Below are 20,375 nucleotides of genomic sequence, written 5' to 3'. Positions count from 1 at the left end.
CCAACCTGTGCCTTTTGTCACTTGTAGTTCTGCTCTTAGTCTTAAAGGTGCTACTAGACTTTTTACTACATTTCAAATAAGTTTAGCATGTCTATGGACAGCTTGGATTATAACATGTATTTCTTTCGGTGGCTGAAGAGGCTAGTCCTACACTGGTGGAACCAGCTGCAAGTATCTGTTACAAGTTTGTTACCTTAAATGAGTAACACTCTGGGTTCTTGTACTCATCCTTGTACCACAGCTGTACAAGCTGTTTCTTGTCACAATTTTAGATGTAACCCTTGAGTCTGATTCTGAGATCATTACCATTACCATTTTAGAAGGAACAAATGTAAGGTGGACCAAAACGTTATAAACACAGGTTTGCCACTGAAAATGTAGAAGCCCTGTGTTGATTTCTTTCCCTTTCCAGTTCATAAACCATACACAAACATAATCACTTCCCTATAAGCAGCAGCCAACAATACTGACCAGAGACAGAGAAATGAGTAATGTTGTTGTTTCAGGGTTATGTATGGATACCAGCTCCAAGTTGGGAAATTCCTGGAGATCTGGGGGGTGAAACCTGGAGAAACCTGGAGAAAGTGAGGTTTGGTGAGGGAAAGGAACTTGGCATGGCATAATGCCATAGAATCCATCCTCTAAAGCAGCCATTTTCTCTAGGTGAACTGATCTCTGTGGCCTGGAAACCAGTTGTAATTCCGGGAGATCTCCAGCCACCACTTGGAGGCTGGCAACCCTAGGATTAGGGTTGACAACTCTGGATTGAGAAATTCCTGGAGATTTGGGAGTGGAGCCTGAGGAGAGGAGAGTTTGGGGAGAGGAGGGACCTCAATGAAGTATATTGCCATAAAAGCTACCTTCCAGAGTAGCCATTTCTCCAAGGGAACTGGAGATCAGTTATAATTCTGGGAGATCTCCAGACCCCATCTGGATGCTGGCAGCTTTATTCAAGATACAGATACATTTATCACAAAGGAGAGTGGGATAATCCAGTATTTAAAAGATTGTCGGTCCTATGTTTATTGTAATGTGCATTTTTCTTAGGAACTTGAGAGACAGAGTTTGGTCCATGCCTAGTGCAGATTGAATGAATCTATGTTTTCCACATCTGAATCCAATTCTTCATCTGTGGGACCTATAGAACTAGGAAGAACTAAAACCTGTGTTTTATTGGGGGGGGGTTGTTTTCATAAAAGTTCATTGCTGACTGTGGAGTTAGATCATTAGAATTATCAGCTGGCTCCAGTTCTCTGCACACACCTGGGCAGCCCCACTGACAAGGGATCTGCTACACAGGTGTCACCAAGGGCAGAACTAGGAAGCAACAGGATAACATGGGTCTAATTAAGGGCAGAATTTGGCCGGCAAAATCCTCATTACTGGAGATAATGCACTAGTCAGGAAGAACACAGCTTGATTATCAGAAGAGTTGGCTTGCCCTCTTATAGAGCTGGCAGTTAGCAAAAAACATCATTAGGTCTGTAAATTGAACAAATGTAATCTGGGGGGCACCAAGATAAAAGAAAATATGAATCTCTATAATACTATTGTTTGATATAATTTGTTTGGAGCCAACTTATAGTTCATGGGGGGGGGTACCAAATTTATCTTGCTGGAGAGACTATTTTGTTGTAAAAGTTTCCATGCTGATCAAGGGAGAAGGCTCTAGGGTGGCCAGAAATGCTGTAAAACATTGCACCTGTGGAGGCTCTTCTGCATCCTCTGTTTTTATTACAGCTTCATAATACTTTTTCACGTTATCTTTCATAAAAATAGTTTTTTAATTTCACAAAACAATGCTAATAGATGGCATAGAAACCATGTGAAACTTAATGAAACAGCTCTGTAAAATAGTGATCTAAGATGAAAGTTTCATTAAAGCATATTAATACAAAGAACAAAACCCATAAAAACCCCTCTTATAGTCAGAATGATTGGAAGTAGGATACAACTACCTTTGTACCAGCCTCTCCTTAACAAATTGCTATTAAAAAGTATACATGAATGACTCAGAAGGGAGGCATACCAGGCTAGTCCCATTGTTCTTTACTTTTCCCATTTATTTCTGTCCCTTAAAATTCTAAAAGGAAACCAATCACAACTTTCGAGTTATGGTAAGGCATGGCCATACCCCAGAGAGGACCTTAAGTGCACTTAAACCCTAATGAAATCAACAGGGACTTAAGCACACATTATGGGCTATTGATTTACATGGAATTTAAGCATGCCTTACTTTTCAGCTGGATGTTTAAAAGCTAGAACAGATTAGAAATCACATACCAATACAGTGAGTCTGTCCATCTACGAAAGTATCTTTGTTGATCAACAACTAGATTTCTTTGTGGATTATACAGAAGGGTGAAAAGTTCACCCACACAATTGGGGCCAGGTTGATAAGTGGGGAAGCTGGAGAGCATGCTGTCTGCAACTCATGCAAGAAAAACTGTGAAAGTTCCATCGGGAGCCCTAAAAGCATTTCCAGTGCAATCCTAAGCAGAGTTACACCAGTCTAAGCCCATTCATTTCAATGAGCTTAGACCGGTGTAACTCTGTTTAGGATTGCTCTGTTAGTTGTATCTATAATAAATATCTGGATTGGTACCCATAGCAATCATTAGTATTAGTGTGAAGTAGAGATGCTTCTGCAATTCTCATCCAAGCCCGGAAAACCCACAACAACCACATGGGACTACCTTTATATTTCCTATTGATAAAACTGAAAAAGGACAATCTTGATGTCATTATACCTATACTTACAACAAGGTTGTTTTTGTGCATTGATTTACCAATGCACAGGAGAACATTTGCATCGGCAAAACAATATATTTAATTTTTAATCCACCTTTCTCGTTAACTAGGTTCAAGATGGATTACAGTAATAACATTCTATTTATATACCATCCTTCAGGACAACTCAAAGTGATTTACAAAGTATGTTATTCCTATCCCCACAACAACAAACACCCTGTGAGGTGGGTGAGGCTGAGAGAGCTCTGGAAGAGCTGTGACTGACCCATGGTCACCCAGCTGGTTTCAAGTGGAGGCGTGGAGAATCAAACCTGGTTCTCCAGATTAGAGTCCTGCTACTCTTAACTAGAGATGGACATGAACAGAAAAAAACCGAACATGATGTTCATTGTTCGTTGCCATCCACGAACAGGAACTCATGAACAACCATGAACATGGCCCTGTTCACGAACATGTTCGTGGTTGGCTGTTCATGGGGGGCAGCAGGCTCTCCTCCAGCCATCTTCCAAGTTTGGTCAAGATCCCTACCACACCACGCCCAGAAACCTGACCTGAGCAGGCACCAGGAAAGGTACCAATAATAAATAATAGCTTGGCCCAGAGCCTGGCAGCAGCCCTGGAACTTGAAAGGGTAGATCCCTATCCCACCACACACAAAGAAAATTCAAGCTCCAATGCACTCTCTCTATCAAAATGCCAACAGCCACTGTCTCTCTCTCTCTCCACTGTCTGCAAACTAAGCCAGAGCTGGGAGCCCCCCTCCCTGCTGGTCTTTGTTCCCTTGTAACAAATTTGGAGCTCCACACTTGAAAGGAAGACCTGCCTATCAAGCTAAATAGGTCTTAGATTAGGGTTTCCAGGGCAACAGCAGGAGTTCAGAGTTCAGGCAGTCCCTGCGTCTGGTTGCCAAGGGAATTGATTGCAGGTGCCAGAGTGTCTGGCTTGACAAACAGCAATGAACAGCAATGGATGAGGCTTGCAACAACCACCTATTCGTTTAGAATGGGGCCTCATGAACAGCTTGTTTGCAAACAGCAGATTGGGCTGTTCGTGGCTTTTTTTGGTTCGTATTGCTGTTCGTGTCCATCTCTACTCTTAACCACTATACCAAACTGGATCACAGTGTAACTGCATGCACACACAATTCAAAGACACCAGGACTAAAAAATAAATCTATCCCCTCAATAACAATTTGATGTCAGTATTAACAATGCCAAAGAGGCATATCATCTTGTAAACAGAGATTAAAGCCTTCTTTATTCCAGAATCAGACATGAGGTCCGGGGCAGATGAGTTATCCAAAAAGTTCTGGAGTTGCTCTGCCACTACTTTCTATATAACCTTATCTCAAAAAGGCAAATAGCAGACTAGAATTTGCAACAGCCTTCTGATCTGAAGAAGGCTTCCTTAACAAAAGACATACCACTGCCTCATTTAACATCCTTGGGAAAACATCGTAATATAATGAGCTGTAAATAATTTTCATTAGAGTTTCCCTCACACTATCCTGGCAAGTTTTTATTAACCAGGGTGGAGAGGGCCCCAAAATACAAGTGGTGGCCTTCACAACCCCTAGAACCCTGTCGGCAACCATCAGGACATCCATAACAGGACCTGTCACTGCATACTTTTATGTCAAGGAAGAGGTGGAAATAAATTGATGGAATAAAACATTGAAGCAAACTGTGCTTCCTCCATGCCAGAATTCATTTTAGAAATTCTCTTACTTTTAAAGTAGGTGAAGAGGTGGAGTGTAAAGCAGAAAGAACTTATGAATCAATGAAGGAATAGAATGAGAGGAAACCTGTACATTCCTAATGATAATAGTCCTTACCTCCAATGGATAATGGCTCTTTTGCTCCTCCTATAACCCTCAAAGCCAGCTAATATTTCAAGATATTCATGCCTTTTGAAGCATGGGTAAAATGTAACTTAGTGTCTTGCAAGCTTCATTTATTCTTTGCCAACTTTAATTTTAAAGTCTGTGCAACCTTATCTTTCCAGTGTGACTTTCCCTGGAATCCTCAACCTTTGCTCTTTTGTTAAATGTCAGTTTCAAAAGCTTCATTTAGAGTTCCTACATAGTAATGCAAAAGTGACAGTGGGTTAAAATTTCTTGGTGTGCAAGCTATGATACATTCAGGCAATGAAAGATTGAATTTCTTTCATGCATTTTCCTACAACCCAGTGCTTTCCAGCATCTTCATATAATTCAAGCTCTTAACTGCATCCGTTTTTTTGTATGTTAAGTAGGACACAGTAATTGCCCACATGAATTAAGTTCTGTGAAAGATGCAAAACATCCCAAATGGAATAGCAAATGTAGCATTAGTACTAGTAAGATGACTGTCTGTATGTTGATGTGTATTTCCTCCCCCCCCCCCCGAAAATAAGATATAGATTGTAAGCTGTTTGGGGCAGGGGCTTATCTTGTTGCTTAGGAAAGACTGTGTTCATCAGGGGTCTCCAATATGACACCTGCGGGCATGATGGCTCCCTCCAACACCTTTTCTGGTGCCTGCCAAGTGTTTTTAGAAAGTGAGCTGGGCCAGGTAAGGCATTTGACTAGCAGAGCTTCTGATTGGCCACGGGAGATCTGATTGGGTGTGCAGATTTTCTATCTAAAATATTGAAGCATTACTATGACAGTTATGCATAACTTTGCTGCCTGACCTGGTTGGCTTTGCCTCCTGTGGCAGCCATTTTATCCTTGTGCCCAACACTCTGTGTCAGAATGTTAAAGGTACCCACAGCTTCAAAAAGATTAGGGCCCCCTGGTGTACCTCATTGACATGCATCATTAATTTATTTTTATGAGAATAAAGGACCACAGTCAGACATGCTGTTGAGGTGAAGGCAAAATGTGCAGAGCAGAATTGTTAAGGCAGGTGTTCTTGTAGAAGGAGCAAAGCTCCAGTGTTATGGTTCCGCTCAGGAAGTGACTTTTATTTATTTATTTTAAGCATTTCTATGCCACTTTCCCACCCAAATAGGGTCCCCAAGGCGATAAACATCAAAACATTAAAAACATTAACAGCATTTTAAAATAAGGTATATATAAAATATTTTTAAAATTCAGTGGGAAATTATATAGATACAAACAGATGTAACAACACAACAAGAAAGGAGGACCTCTAAGAGTTACTGGGGGCGCACAACACAAAACAAAAAAAGTCTTCACTACTGGCAGAAGACGATGAAGGAAGGAGATGGACAAATCTCTCTGGGGAGGATTTCAGCACCATGACCAAAAAGGCACTTTCTAGGGGTTGCCACCCATCTAGCCTCAGAGGGAAGGGGCACCTGTAGCAGGATCTTCCACAATGACTGGAGTGGATGGGTAGATTCTTATGGGAGATGGTGATCCTTCAAGTTTGCTGGCCCTGATCCATGTAGGGCTTTAGAGGTCAGAACCAGCACCTTGAATTGAGCCTTGAAACAGATTGGGAGCCAGCATAGATGGAAGAAGAGTGTATGGTCCCTGCAACCCACTCCAGTCAACATTCTTGCCACAGCATTCTGTACCACCTATTTTCCAGCCAGTCTTCAAGGGCAGCTGCACACAGAGTGCATTGCAATAATCTCATCTAGATGTTTTTAGGGCATATAGCACAGTGGGAAGATCTCTCCTGCCCAAAGCTGCTGGTGAACTGCTATAACATACTGGTTAAGTGGTTGGGTTGCAAATCAGCACTCTGCTAGTTTGGCTCCCATTACTGCCATGAACTCTGCAGATGGCCTTAGGTAAGCCACTCCTCTTAGCTCCCCAGCTGTATTTTGGGGATAATAACAACACTAACTTTGTTCATTGCTCTGAGTGGGCACTCATCTGTCCAGACGGACAGTATATGAGCACACTGTTGTTGTTGTGATGATGATGAAAGGCACCCCTGGCCACAGTTGCCACCTGTTCATTAAACTGTTGTCTATCTCACCTGTAAAGCACTGGTTTCCGATCTGTACAGTGTCAGCAGGTAATATAGATAAAAGATATAGAGCTGGGTGTCTTCAGCATATTGATGATAGCCTAAAACTATGAATTATTTTTCCTAAGAGGAGAATGATATAAGCTACTTGTGGTTCCCATTGGGGAGAAAGCCAGAGTATAGATTAGGTTAAATAAATAAATTTGTAAAAAGATTAAATAGCATGGGTGATAAGCCAAAGCCTTGTGGAACTCCACAAGACAAGCCCTGCACTGACAACTGATGTCCAACAGCAGTCCTCTGAATTCTGCTCCTAGAGAACCATTTTAACCAATCCAAAGCACACCCTTTAATCACTTCTTCATATGTCTGTGTTGGGTCTCTGAGAGTAAGAGGCTGGGCCACTTTTCCTATGAGAAGGGCGGGGCAGGAGAAGGGAAAGCCTAGCAAGGGAGGCCATTGGCCCAGATTCCCTCCACTTATCTTGGGTTCACCCCTAAAAAGAGGGTATAAGGAGAATCCAGGATCAACCCACACCCAGACAATCCTTTATTAGGCCATCCCAGTGTGAGCAGGGCCAGACCTCTCTCTGAGAGTTTGGAGAAAAGGCAGCTAGTAGAGGGGAAAGTGAGAAAGAGAGAAAGGAATAGGAGATGGGAAGGAGGAGGCCTGGTTCTGCAATAACCCTCTTCCTCTCCAGATTCTAAAGTACATTCCCAGCCAGACTAAGAAAAGGAGGGTGCCACAGCTCCAGACTCTGACCTGAGCAGAGGCTTAGAAAATTATGCATGCCGCAGATAGGGATAGAAACAATTGTTTATCCCTTTCCTAAAATAATTAGGATCAAACTAGATGTGTAGCTTTATAAGGAGTTGGGTCCAGGTTCCCCAGAGCCAACTTGAGTTCCCTGCAGCCACACAGCAGAACGCCTGGGAAGGAAGTGCTCCTGCACACCCCATCCCCAGTCATTTTCCTCTGTCAGAATAGCATGGGCGGGGAGGTATTTCCCTGTTTTTCCTGCTCTACATGCATAGAATACTCCATGTGGAGCAGCAAAAACAGAGACGCCACCTTTACTAGCTATTTTGGGAAATGGTTTGAGAGGGGAGGCAGGAGCCCTTCTTCTCTTCCACATGGTGGCGTTCTGAGGCTGTTTGGGCTCTCCTTTATTTTTTAACAGCCATTTCCCACAGCAGCTGGGAACCTGATGAAATTGGTAGGCAGTAGATTCAGGAAGGGAAAAAAGGAAGTGCTCTTGCCTTTACTCAATGAATCTCAATGCATGATTAAAATTGGGATTCACTACCAGAGGATGTTGTGAGGGCCACAAGCACTGATGGCTTTTAAGTTTGTGGAGAATAGCTTGTTCAGTGGCTGTGAGCTGTGGTGACAAAAGGGAGCCTCCGTATCTAAAGGAGACCAGCCTCTGAATCCCAGTGATGCAGCATCAGAGGAGAGCCATGGCCTCTCTGCCCTATTGCTGGTTGGACAGGGCACGAGGCAGGGTGCTGGACTAGATGGACCAATCATGTGTTCCAGGAAGGCTCTTACATCCCCCTTTCAAGGATTCTCTTGCTCTTTCCACAGCCAGTATGGCAGTGCTGCCCCAGCTACCTCTCTCTTGAATGCTAAAAGAAACATCTGTGGTGAATGAGGTTCTTTCTAACTAAGGGACTTACTTGTAGCTGTTGCTGTTGACTAGTAGGCATGGGATATTCTGTCTCTCAGATAGAGTGAATGAGGTGGCGGCTGTGGCTGTACCATCGTGGCCTACGTTAAAGAGTCAGAAGGAGGAACTCCTGCAATTGCAGTATCTGAAATAAGAAATGCAGTGCTGTTGCAGCTGCAGCAAGCAAGCTCAGATCTTCACAAGAAACAGCCTGTTTATACACATGGGGGCAGCTGAGCGCCTTAACTGTGCCTGTATTATACAAATATACCCCTAGCATATGGGTCAATGTCTTCAAAACCAAGATTTTTAGTCAACTAAAAATACTATGTTGGTGATACTGTGTGGTTACTAAAGCCTTTTGCCTGTCCATTCCAGTTGTGGTGCCCTTTGTTTCCTGTTGTTTAATGGGCCTGTTTCCTGCTCTCATAATGAATTCTCAGAACTGTGCTAATGAAAAGTGACCATGGCCAAGGCAGGCTGTGTGTATCATGTCACTTCCCTTTCTGTGGCCCTGTATTGCTTCCTGTTGTGCTAAACAATGGTGTCTAAGGATAATTTGATTAAATGCTCCATTTGATTGACCCAGACCCACTACCACCACCAAAAAAATGCAGAGTTCTTCTAAGGACTGGAATATTTTTACCTGTGTTTTGTGCTTGAATTGCATATGCATCAATCGTCGTCATCCACATTTTTGCAACATAGCATACCTGAAGTGCTTTCCACCCACCCCATCATCCTTAGCATTGCCCTGGTGCCTGCAAAACAACATCCCACAGAAACATGCTGTTGAGTGCTCTTCTTTGGCCATAAAACAACCTTGGGTATCTCCAAAGATTTTCAATAATGCTTTTTCTCCCCCTCCTCTCCTCTCCTCTCCTCCTAGGATGTAATTGGAAAAGCGCTGCGGTATATTGGAACATATGGAGAGCTCAGTAATACTGAGCAAGTTGTGGCTCTGATTGATGAGGAAATGTGTATCAACTGTGGCAAATGCTACATGACCTGCAATGATTCTGGCTACCAGGTAAGAGCACAGCTGTAATTAGTGAAAAAAGCAACTGTGAGTTATCTTTTTGCTGCTGAGGCAGGAGGAATCCACGGTCTGTTTGATGAGCATGTGGGGAAAGGAGATTTACAAGATACTGGAAATTAACACTGGCACACTCCCAGGTATAGACTGCATGACTTGTGTCGGATCCATTTGCAGTGCTTGTCAATAAAGCTGCTTTGTTAGAGACTTGGGATGCACACTGCCCTCCCACCAACCACCAAGAAGTATTCTGCAGAGAATATATTGCCAGGCTGTCATGCTCTTCCAAACATTGTGTTGCAGTAAGCTGATGTAGGCTGCTCCACTCAAATGCTAATTGGCGATTTTTCAGTAGCTCCCAGTGATGGTCCATCTATTTAAATTGCCTTGGAATGAGCCTTATAGACCACCCAATCCCCTGCTCAATGTAGGAAGTCCAAAACTAGAACGTTCTGGACAGGTGGCTGTCCAGCCTCTGACTGAGGACCGCCAGTGAAGGAAAGCCAGCCCATACCCCTGGATAACTGGTTCCATTTTCAAATACTTGTTGAGGAAAATTCTCCTCAAGTTCAACTGAAATCTGCCGTTCTATAACTAAAGCCCATTAGATCTAGTCTTTCCTCACTTCCCTGTGCCAGCCCCTTGAGGCGTTTGAAAAGCATAATTCTCTCTTCCCTTGACTTAAATTAAGTTTTTGTTATCTGACTACATCATGGCAGAGTACTCAGAAACTGGTACAAGGTATTGCCAAGCTTCCTCTTTGGTCATGGCCTTTGGCCTAGAACCCCTCCGGGAAGCCTGGGTAAGATTAATTTTTCTTAGTAAATCCTTTCCCGTTTTTGTCCTCTTTCTGTCAACATTTCAAACTGGCAGCAACCTGAAGTCTCGCCAGTGCATCACTTTCCCCTTTGCTGTCTTGGTCAGATCTGATTTGTATATCATTGTAAGGTTAACTGGCAGTGCACATGCTACCTGCAGTGCCTGCAAGCAATAAACAAGCTGTTTGTAAAGTTTAGATATCAGAGGTTATTGCAAAGTCGAGGCCTGGAGCTGAACAGCCTGTCAGGGTCCACAGAGCAATTTCCCAAGAAAAGGGTTAATGCAAGTAAACGGGAAGTATATAAAACAAATTTCGCATGACAGAAAGCAGCGGAAAGAGGAAGAGCACCAGAACTTAGTTTGTCTTACAGATTGTTATTATCAAGGACCATCATCGCCTTATAAAAATGTGCTATAATATGTTACAGAGACAGTGCAAAACTGATTGAGTTTGATTTCTAGAGCAATGATGTTGTGGTTACTTAATTTTTTAAATTGTAATATTCCTAGTACAGGTAGTTTCTTTGAAATAAAACAAAGAATGTGGTTAAAACACCTACTTAAAACGCATAACCAGAAGCCAAATAAGGTTGTGCGCACTAGATAGCTTATTGTAATGGCTATTCAATGAATTGCTGTTCAGAGTAGGACAGAACAGCTACTCTATGAGCTGTTCCTGTATCCACTTGGCTGATAGATTGAAAGCAGTTAGAGAAGTTGCTTCCAAGCAGGCTGGTGTACATTATGAAGGTGGTTCCTCTAACTATGTAGTTCAACTTCCTGGCAAGTTTCCAAATAGTGTAAGCAATGAACCTCCCAAGGGGCTGGTCCCAATGCATTGTTGGCATTGTTTGGAAACACATCAGGAAGGTGGCATGGTACATCTGTGTTGCACACTGGAGGGAAGCCTTTACACAAACCCTGATGGGTGTGAAAGCTACTGGACTGGCAACAGTCCAGCTAACAGTCCGCGAGCAGGCTCAGGGCAGATAACAGCATCACATGTATAGGGAACCAAAGGGGACTTCTGCAGTCAGGGTGATCATGTGCCCGCTTTCCTTGTTGTCTTCTGGAACAAACAAGACACATAAGCCAGAAGAGTAGGCCCAGTCTCCTTCTCTCACCAAGGAAAATCAGAGCAACTCTGAAAAACCCTCAGCATCTCCACTTCCCACCCCTCCACACACACATTTGTGTTAAATGAAAGACCATCAGAGGAAACAGTCTGAGGACTGCAACCTCTGATCTTGGATGAACAGTTAACTGCACAGAATTGCCAGCTCCTGCTTGGGAAATTGCTAGAGATGTGTGGGTGGTACCTGGGGAGAGAGCCCAGTGGGGATATAATGATTGTCTGCATTCCAAAGCTGCCATTTCCTTCAAGGCAGAGGTAGATTGGGGGGAGGGGGAAATGGCCCTGGAAAAGCAGCCCATTCCATCACTGCCCCAGCAATCCCGAGCAGGAGGTGCCCAGCCAAGCTAGGTAATTGGATATGGTGGGGCTGGGTGGGCCCTTCCCTTCTCTTGCTGTGGTGAGGCCAGTCTGGACAGGCATGTCCCATCCCTCACTAGATTGAGTGAAGGTGGGTCAAGGAAAGTGCATCCTTCACCCTCCCCTGAGCCTCTAGTTTGTGCCCATCTCTCTCTTTGAGCTGGGGTGGCCCTGGCAGGGGGTATCCTCTAGGTTCAGGTGGCCCCAGTGAGGAGCAGCCCCCAAACCTTTGGCCCACTGAAATTCTTCCTGGTGTCCTTAATGGCCAATCTGCCCCAACTCCAGGGGAACTTACCTCTGTAGTCTGGAGACCAGTTATCATTCTGGGAGAAATCCAAGTCCTCCTTTGAGGCTGGGGGTCCTATTTATGCACTTTGGTATTCGATTTTTTAGGAACTCACCTAAGATTTTTCAAGCAGACAACAAAAATGGGAAAATAGAAATACACTCTACAAGATATTTTCAAAGGGTTGCATCATACAAGTTCTCTCATCAGAGAGTCAGGAAGGATCTTCAGAAGCTCACTGTAGAGTATACACTCTAGTATACACAGTGAAATCTGCATAAAGATGGCTGAGCTCCATTCAATGTATTTAGATGGCTTTGTGTAGCAAGCAAAAAAATACAGGATGACACTTAGGGAAATAATTCTGTACCATGAGTGCTTAAATGCTGGTGAATCACTATGCTATGAAAGATGGACATCACATAAAACAAAAATATCTTTATAGGAGTTAAACATCATGGGCACAACTTGTCCTAAAGCTGATTCTGTTTTTAACCAGTGCAGGATGGGTGAGGAAAGTGAGATAAATTTTTACTGGAGCATGAGTTGGTTCTGCATTTTTAATTTTGCACAATGCATTATCTTACCAGTTAAGACTGTTGCTATAGCTGCAGCACAGTGCCAAACAAAGATGTCTCCGAGCACCTTGGCTACAGGAAATGCAGATGCTAAAAATGGGGTTGTTTTTGACCTTTTCTGTGAGTGACATCAGTGCTGTTTATTTCTGCTTGCAGGCTATACAATTTGATCCAGAAATCCACCTGCCCACTGTTACTGACAGTTGTACAGGCTGCACTCTATGCCTCAGTGTCTGCCCTATTATTGACTGCATCCGAATGGTTTCCAGGACAACACCTTATGAACCAAAGAGAGGCCTGCCCTTAGCAGTGAACCCAGTGTGCTGAGGTGATCAGACCAGCAGTTAAAGTGAACCTTACATTTGCTTGATTCTATTGATTTGCTTTCTAATTAGTACCAGCAATTCCATCTATGTTAAAAAAAAAGAAGAACAAAAAAAACCTAATGATGGCAGCCATTATAATGCCGGCTGTATCTCCCATTCTCTTTTTTAAGCCATCACAAAGAGCAGACAGTTTGTCAAATATTAGTTTTTTAAGCACCATAAACTTTTTTTTCCTTTGCAAATTCTTCTATGCTATGATAATCTGGGTGATGTTTTTTTAAAAAATGTAAAAAAATTAGTGGAGCTTTTGCTAACCAACTGAACCTTGACATAAAGACAAACTTAGTTACCAAAGAAACATGGAATAATTATACATTCTATTTCATTTTTAAAACTTTCTTTAGAAGATGTAATTAACTGCATAACATGCAAACAAAGCAATATGGGGTTGTGTGTGTGTTTTACAGAGAGATATAAAAAGAGATTTAAAATGGTATTTCTGAACTATCAATCAGTTTCAACTACATCAGCATATGGCATGGTATTACCTTAATTCTCCTTAAATTCTACTTCTGACTAGGCACTAAAAATAAATTTGCAAACACATTGCACTCTTTGGCGTTTAATGTTGTGCAGCAGGTAGCCAAGTTTTTTTGCTTTTGTTAACTGATTGATACTAGCTTCTGGTGGGATCAGTGTGCCACTTTGCAGATGAGATTATTCTTAAGATGCTAATGGAAGACTATAAGCAATTCCTTCCTGACCTGGCAGCTCTTGTGCACAATGGCTCAGTTCAGACATTGTGTGAACAGGGCTAGTGAGGGGGGCGGGGTGGAATTTGTCCTGGCCTCAAGCTCAAAGGAGGCTTCACATTTAGATGCTTGTTTTTGCTGGCATTAGTTTCACAGTTTGCTTTTATGTCCTTTTTAATGACTAGGGGTCTCAAAAGCTGGCCCAGGCCTCCTTGTACTTCTGAGATGGCCCGTGTATGAAACCCTGATTTCATTGAACTAACTATAGTTCATATGATTGCCTAAATGCAAATCACTCTACTGACTATGGTTAGTTAGGCTCTATCAAACTAGGATTTGAAGTTGGTTAACTAACCACAGTCAGTGGTTTTGTGTGATATATGGATGCAGTGACACCCTCCCAGGTTAGAGAGAGAAGGCAATTAAACCATTATTTGTTGAGGTAAACCAGGATAGACGTGACTGTGAGCTGAATCCTGATATCATTCACAAACTTAGCATCATTAAACTAAGCCATGCACATTGCCTGAACTGAGTGAGTGGTAAGGATAGTGTATGTTGGATCCAGACTAAACTGGCAATTGCCACTGATCCTTCTTTCCTGCTGCAGACCGCCATCATGTTGTTCCCCAGGATCCCCTGTCCCCCAAGAGCATCATTTGGTAGAGATCAGTGGGATCCAGTGAGGGTAAGCAGGAAAATTCTGTTCCACTAACAGAAAACATAATCTGGATCTAGCTGTAAGGAAGCAGCAGTGGTCATAATATCTTGTATCATCCAGATTTGAAACCATGTGGCACATGCTGAAGTTTTCTCACCACACAGACTCACTGTGTATCCATATAAACTTCTACTGGGCCATCCTTTTCTACCCCCATCAGGCAAGCAAATTCTATGCACAATGAACAACATGGCATCTAGCCACCTGGAAGAACATGAGACTAAGAACACCCACTGTCCCATGCCTCTTCAGGTCCTTGGTACCTAGCCTTTTCCTACAAAGAGCGTGAACATGTTGTGCTCTGAGCGTTTGTAAAATGGCAGCCCTCTGGAGGAGTGTAAGGGAGGTGCAGGAAGAGCTTATATTTTTGGAAATGTTCGGGCATATTACTACATATTCAATGTGGTAGCTTCATAGTTAAAGCCAATGGGAAGAAGAGAGGGTGTAACTGCAGTCAGAAGGGTTCCCTCCACATGTACAAAGTCTTGCAATGGGCCCTGCCAATTTTTTTTCCAGCTGTTCCATAAGAATAGCTGTGTGTCTATTTCAATTTTCTGCTGTGGATTAAATAAAGGTAAGCCCTCTGAAGCTCTAGGAAGGCATCTTTACAGCTTTTTAACAGTCTGCTTCTCTTTTATAGATGCTGGTGATGTCTAATAGAATGTATTTTAATATTGTAGTTTTAAATTGTAAGCTGCCTCAAACAAAACTCTGAAGCAGTGGTTCCCAAGTTTTTGGTATGGTGACCCACAAGTCCAAATTTACTTTATATGTGGGTGACCCATCCAGGGCTAGCTCAAGAGATTGAGAAGGCACTAGAGGGGGGCATCAGATTGAGGAGATGCAGGAAGATAACTGACGGCGGCAAAGAGGTGGGTGGCAGCGGCTCAGGGAAGTACAACTCCCACAGTAAGTAGAGAGCAGTGAGGCACTACAAAGTATTGGTCAAGAGGTTGGACTGCTAAAGGAGCAGTACCAAGAGATGTGTACTCGCCCCCCACACACACACACCCAGGGCCGGCACGCCCATGGAGGCCAGGTAGGCGGTGGCCTCGGGCGCGCGGGCACTGGAGGGGCGCTGGAGGGGGTGTTGGGGGCAGAGGCGCGCGCAGCAAAGCTGGCATGACAGGGCTGCCTGTAGCTACTGCTGCAGCCAGCCAGCCCCTTGCTGCCGCTGCCACCGCCACACACCTCAGCCGGGCGCAGCCTCTGTGCGCCGCTTGAGCAGCGGCTCGCGGCTTCTGCGCCCAGCTGGGGCGCGCAGCGGCGGCAGCACGGAGCTGGCTGGCTGGCTGCAGCAGCAGCTGTAGCCAGCCACGCCAGCTCAGCTGCGCGCTCCTCCGCCCCAGCCGAACGCAGAAGCTGTGAGCTGCTGCTGGGGCAGCGCACGGATCAGCCTCCGCGCGCCGCTACAGCAGCAGCCCACAGCTTCTGCGCTCGGCTGGGGCATGTGGCGGCGGCGGCACGGGGCTGCCTGGCTGGCTACAGCTACTGCTGCAGCCAGCCACGCCAGCTCAGCTGCGCGCTCCTCCGCCCCAGCCGAACGCAGAAGCTGTGAGCTGCTGCTGGGGCAGCGCACGGATCAGCCTCCACGCGCTGCTCCAGCAGCAGCCCGCAGCTTCTGCGCTCGGCGGTCCGCGCGCAACCCAGCCCCCCTGTGGTGCCTGATGACGTCTGCGATGACGTCATCACGCCTCCCGTGGGGCACGTGCGCGCCCGCCACCACAGGCGCTGAAACCTCTGGCGCCGGCCCTGCACACACCTTTTTCTTTCCTCCTCTCGCTTTTCATTCAACTGCTCCCACTTACTCTCCATCCTTTTTCTCCTCCTCCCAGCTACTATTGTAAAATTACTAGTTTTCAGATAGTTTTCCCCCTGATTATTGTTGCAAAGGGTTTGGGCAAGGCAAGAATGTTAGAAGCTAGAAAGTAAGAAAAGGAAAGAAAGAGAAGGGTGCAAAGGGCAGGAGCAGCCATTAGGGATGACTGGTCTGAAACCCACTTTTAGAGGCTTTTCGACCCACTTTTGGGTCCCAATTTACAGGTTAGGAAACAGTGCTCTAAAGACATGGCATACCAATATTTTACATAAATATAAGAGGCATACCAGCAGCTAACATTCCTAAATAACTTTTTGAGTATATGAGAAATATTTATAAGCTAGGAATTTATTACTCAAAAATGGAATTCATGCAACTCATGGCAATAATATACTGACAACTATTTACTCAAGAAGTTTAATCCAAATTTGGTTGTGTGTGCTTTTTACAGTATAATTACAGTAAAAGAGATGTATGCATAGCCCAGCACTCTAAAGCAGCATGTTAGCATCAACTTATTTCTCATTCTCAGTTGGGAGTTTTCATATACTAATTCTTTGTTAGCTGCTTTATTCCAAAGAAACCACAAGAAAACCATATGCTGTTCAATATTTGAAAGAGTAAATAATGTATCTGTTCATTTCTTTATATTCTCTGCCACAACAAAAAATATTGATTGTGCATATTAAATAATGCTTTTGTTCAAAAATGTGTTCATTTATATACTTATAAATAAAATCAGAATTGAGATCATTATGTACCTTGTTTTTTTGTCTTTTTCCCTAAAAAGTGCTCTTCCACACTCTCCCCAGCCATTACTTTGAAATCACTTATCCTCAAAAAGTCCCATCAAATATACATACGTACGACTTTGGATTTGGAACAGACAGAATAATTTTTAAGGGAATTAAAAGTATACCTATACTCTTTTCTTTTGGCCCAGAATCATCATAGGTCAAACAAGTCTTGCAGGTTTTACAGCCCTACAAAAATTTACCAAAGGTGATAGTGAGATATGATTGCACAATGCTGACAACAATGACATCAATGTACTTTTAACAGACATGCTCAGGTTATTTCTACAAGCAGGTATAATCAAAATTAGGCATGATGAAAATTATTAGATTAACAGGTGGCAGAAGTTGCTTTGGCTGGTGACGAAGATGCTTTCTCCTAAGTATGCAAAACCGGACCTGAAAGATCTTGCTGCTGTGCTGCATGCCTTGGTAACATCTAGCTTAGACTACTGCAATGCTGCCATTGAAGAGTGTATGGAAGCTACATCTGATACAGCATAATGCAACCATTTTATCTTCCATGTTATTCAATCTCTATATAAAGCCTTTAGGAGAACTCATCCATAGCTATGGAATTGGGTGCCATCAATATGTAGATGATACCCAGCTCTATATCTAACTATCCATATCCCCTGGTGATGCAGGGTACCAAGTTGCTGCTTGACAGCGGTCATCAATTAGCTGAAAGCAAACAAATTGAAATTGAACCCAGACAAAATGAAATGATACTGGTTAGAAAAGCAGAGATTTTAAAGGACATAGTGCTTCCAACCTTTAATGGGGTTCGGTTGACCCTGGCTGACTCAGTTAAGAGCCTAGTGGTTAGACATGGGCACGAAATGGGAAAAAACCAAACCGAGAAGTTCACGTTTCGTCATTTCTCACAAATCGCGAGCCACAAATTTTCACAAAATTGACTAGTTCTATGAAACGATTCGTTAGTTTCATGATTTGTCAAAACCAGGGGCATTTCAATGGTTCCCTTCACCCAGAGAGATGCCAAACTCACAGGTCCTAGCTGTATAGGGCAGAATGGAAGCTCTCCAGATGGCTAGGAGTGCTGCCAATCAAGGGTAAGTGGGCTGTGATTGGGGTTTCCAGTGGCAATGAAAGGTCTGGGCCCATTGTTACCTAGGGAGTCAATGGATCAGCACCAGCCTGTCTGCAGTCATGAAATGTTCATGAAGCTAACGAAACAGGCAAAAAAAGTCATGAATTTTGTGAAAAACTTGAAAGCCGCAGCCCCATGAAATGGTGCTTCGTGATACACGAAACGGCCAATTTTGTGACCAAAATCGCTTCGTGTTTAGATTCGTGCCCATGTCTACTCGGGGTTATACTAGACCCAGTGCTGTTAGAGAAGCAAATAAATGCATCTGAAAAAAGACCTTCTCCCAACTCAGACAAGCCTGGAAGGTGACCCTTACTTTGACATGGTCAATCTACCACCTAGATTCATGCCATAGTGACATCGAGACTAGACTATTGTAATGCATTCTACATAGGTAACCCCTCAAAGCTGACTCAGAGACTCCAACTGGTACAGAACACTTCACCTCAGCCCCTCATATCTGTGTGACTGTCTCTCCCATGTTCTGCCATGGCAGCTTCGCTCATGTGAACAGGGCTTTCTGCAGATACTACCCTGCAGTTGGGCAAAATTAACAGCTGCCCGCAAACGTGCTTTATCTGTGGTAGTCCCCACCTTATGGAATGGCCTGCCTGAGCAAGTCAGGAAAGCTTCCACTCTCCTAGCTTTCTCCTAAGTATGCAAAATTGAATTATTCAGGTGTGCTTTCTACCCAGACTTTAGGGCTGTGTCATAAGAAATAGCTCAGAGGGATGCTTTAGTAGGGATACTGGTAGGGATGCTGTGCTATAGGATACTGTATGTTGATGCAGATATGTGCCACTTGGGAGTTTCCCCATTGCTTAACATGCCATGGAAATTAGTTACAAATTGTTTCAAAAAGATTCCATCTCTATGCTTGACTTTATGCTTATCTTCAAGTGTTCTGCTACTGTGCCCTATTGTATCTGTTTTCACTGAATGTACTAACTGTTGTTCATTATTATACCTGCTTAGTGAATGTTCTACCTCTTGATTGTATTTTATTTCACTTGCACTATGTAATTCACCTTGGATTTCAGGAGAACGGTGGACAACAAATAAATTAAATGAATATATAAGCGAATTAACAAATAAACCAATGCTAAAGCACTTAAAACTGAAGGTAGTTATGGTTTCAGGTTGTGATTTACAGTTATTATTTTTTTAAATTTTACTTTCTCTCCAATGGGGACCCAAAGCAGCCTACATCATTCTCCTCCATTTTAATGCTTGCAGTTACTAGCAGGTTTATACTGCCTAACTACCAGGTTGGATCCTCTCACACGCAGGATTCCGCCCCTTACCAGCCTGCCCTTTCCCAAGAGTCAGACTAAATGGTACCAGGTCTGCTTATTACCAGAGACAGGCCTCATGACTGAGTACTCTGTCTTCTCCCAGAGGTAGAGCTAAACCACTCTTCCACACTGCTGGGCAGAGCTACCTTTGATACTGCCTGTTCTTTTGCTGAGGCAGACACCAGCTAACTGCCACTGGGATGTTTCATACTCTGCTGGTACTCATATCATCCAGATTAAACCCATATAATATTGACATTATTTTCTTCATTTATAGAGTCTTAATCAAGAGCCTCTGGAGATCTTTAAATATCCAGTGTGACAGCAGATTTATGGAAGATGTTTAAATTAGGTTTTGGAACCTTGGTTAGAATAAGGAGATGAACTGAGGTATTGGAAAGGGATTTAGGTTACAAATAGAGATGGGCACAAACAGGAAAAATGAAAACTGTTCGTTGTTCATTGCCATCCACGAACAGGGATTTACGAACATAGACGGACATGACATGTTCACGAACATGTTCATAGTTGGAAGTTCGTGGGAGCCAGAATGGCCCCCTTGGGACTTAGCTGAACTTGAGCCAGGGAAAGGAGAGTCCATGGGTCTCCCCTTTTCATGTCATTTTCTCTTCACAGTGGCAAAAACTGGACTGTCTGCTGGAAGCTACTTTGAGGGGTTACAAACTGACCTTCCCAATGTCCAATACTCACCAAGTTTGCAGGAGACATAGTCTACACTGTCTTCTGAAGACCCCCCCCCCACAAGTTTCAGAGAGAGTGCACCCCGGGAAAGGCATGATCCATGGGTCTCCCCCTTTCATGTCATTTTCTCTTCACAGTGGCAAAAACTGGACTGTCTGCTGGAAGCTACTTTGAGGGGTTACAAGCCAGAAGGAGTTCAGACAGAGTTCAGACAGTCCATGCCTATGTTGCCAGGGGAATTGATTGAAAGCTGCCAGACTGTCTGGCTTTATGAACATCTGACGAACGCCATGAA

The 20,375-nt window shown here is 43.7% G+C and overlaps 1 protein-coding gene across 1 annotated transcript in view; it reads left to right on the top strand.

Moving 5' to 3' along the window:
* DPYD (dihydropyrimidine dehydrogenase) overlaps positions 1–15,438 on the top strand; it is a 765,031-nt gene extending 749,593 nt beyond the window's left edge. The window contains exons 22-23 of the mRNA XM_054980010.1: positions 9,236–9,376; positions 12,714–15,438. Of these exons, the coding sequence (XP_054835985.1) occupies positions 9,236–9,376; positions 12,714–12,884 (312 nt within the window). The 3' untranslated portion in view covers positions 12,885–15,438. The remainder of the gene's footprint in view (positions 1–9,235; positions 9,377–12,713) is intronic.
* Positions 15,439–20,375: the final 4,937 nt, after the last annotated feature.

This window comes from Eublepharis macularius, chromosome 5, assembly GCF_028583425.1.
Source record: "Eublepharis macularius isolate TG4126 chromosome 5, MPM_Emac_v1.0, whole genome shotgun sequence".
Lineage (NCBI taxonomy): Eukaryota > Metazoa > Chordata > Lepidosauria > Squamata > Eublepharidae > Eublepharis > Eublepharis macularius.
Note: the sequence above shows the minus strand (reverse complement) of the source record. Positions and strands in the feature narration are given on the sequence as shown.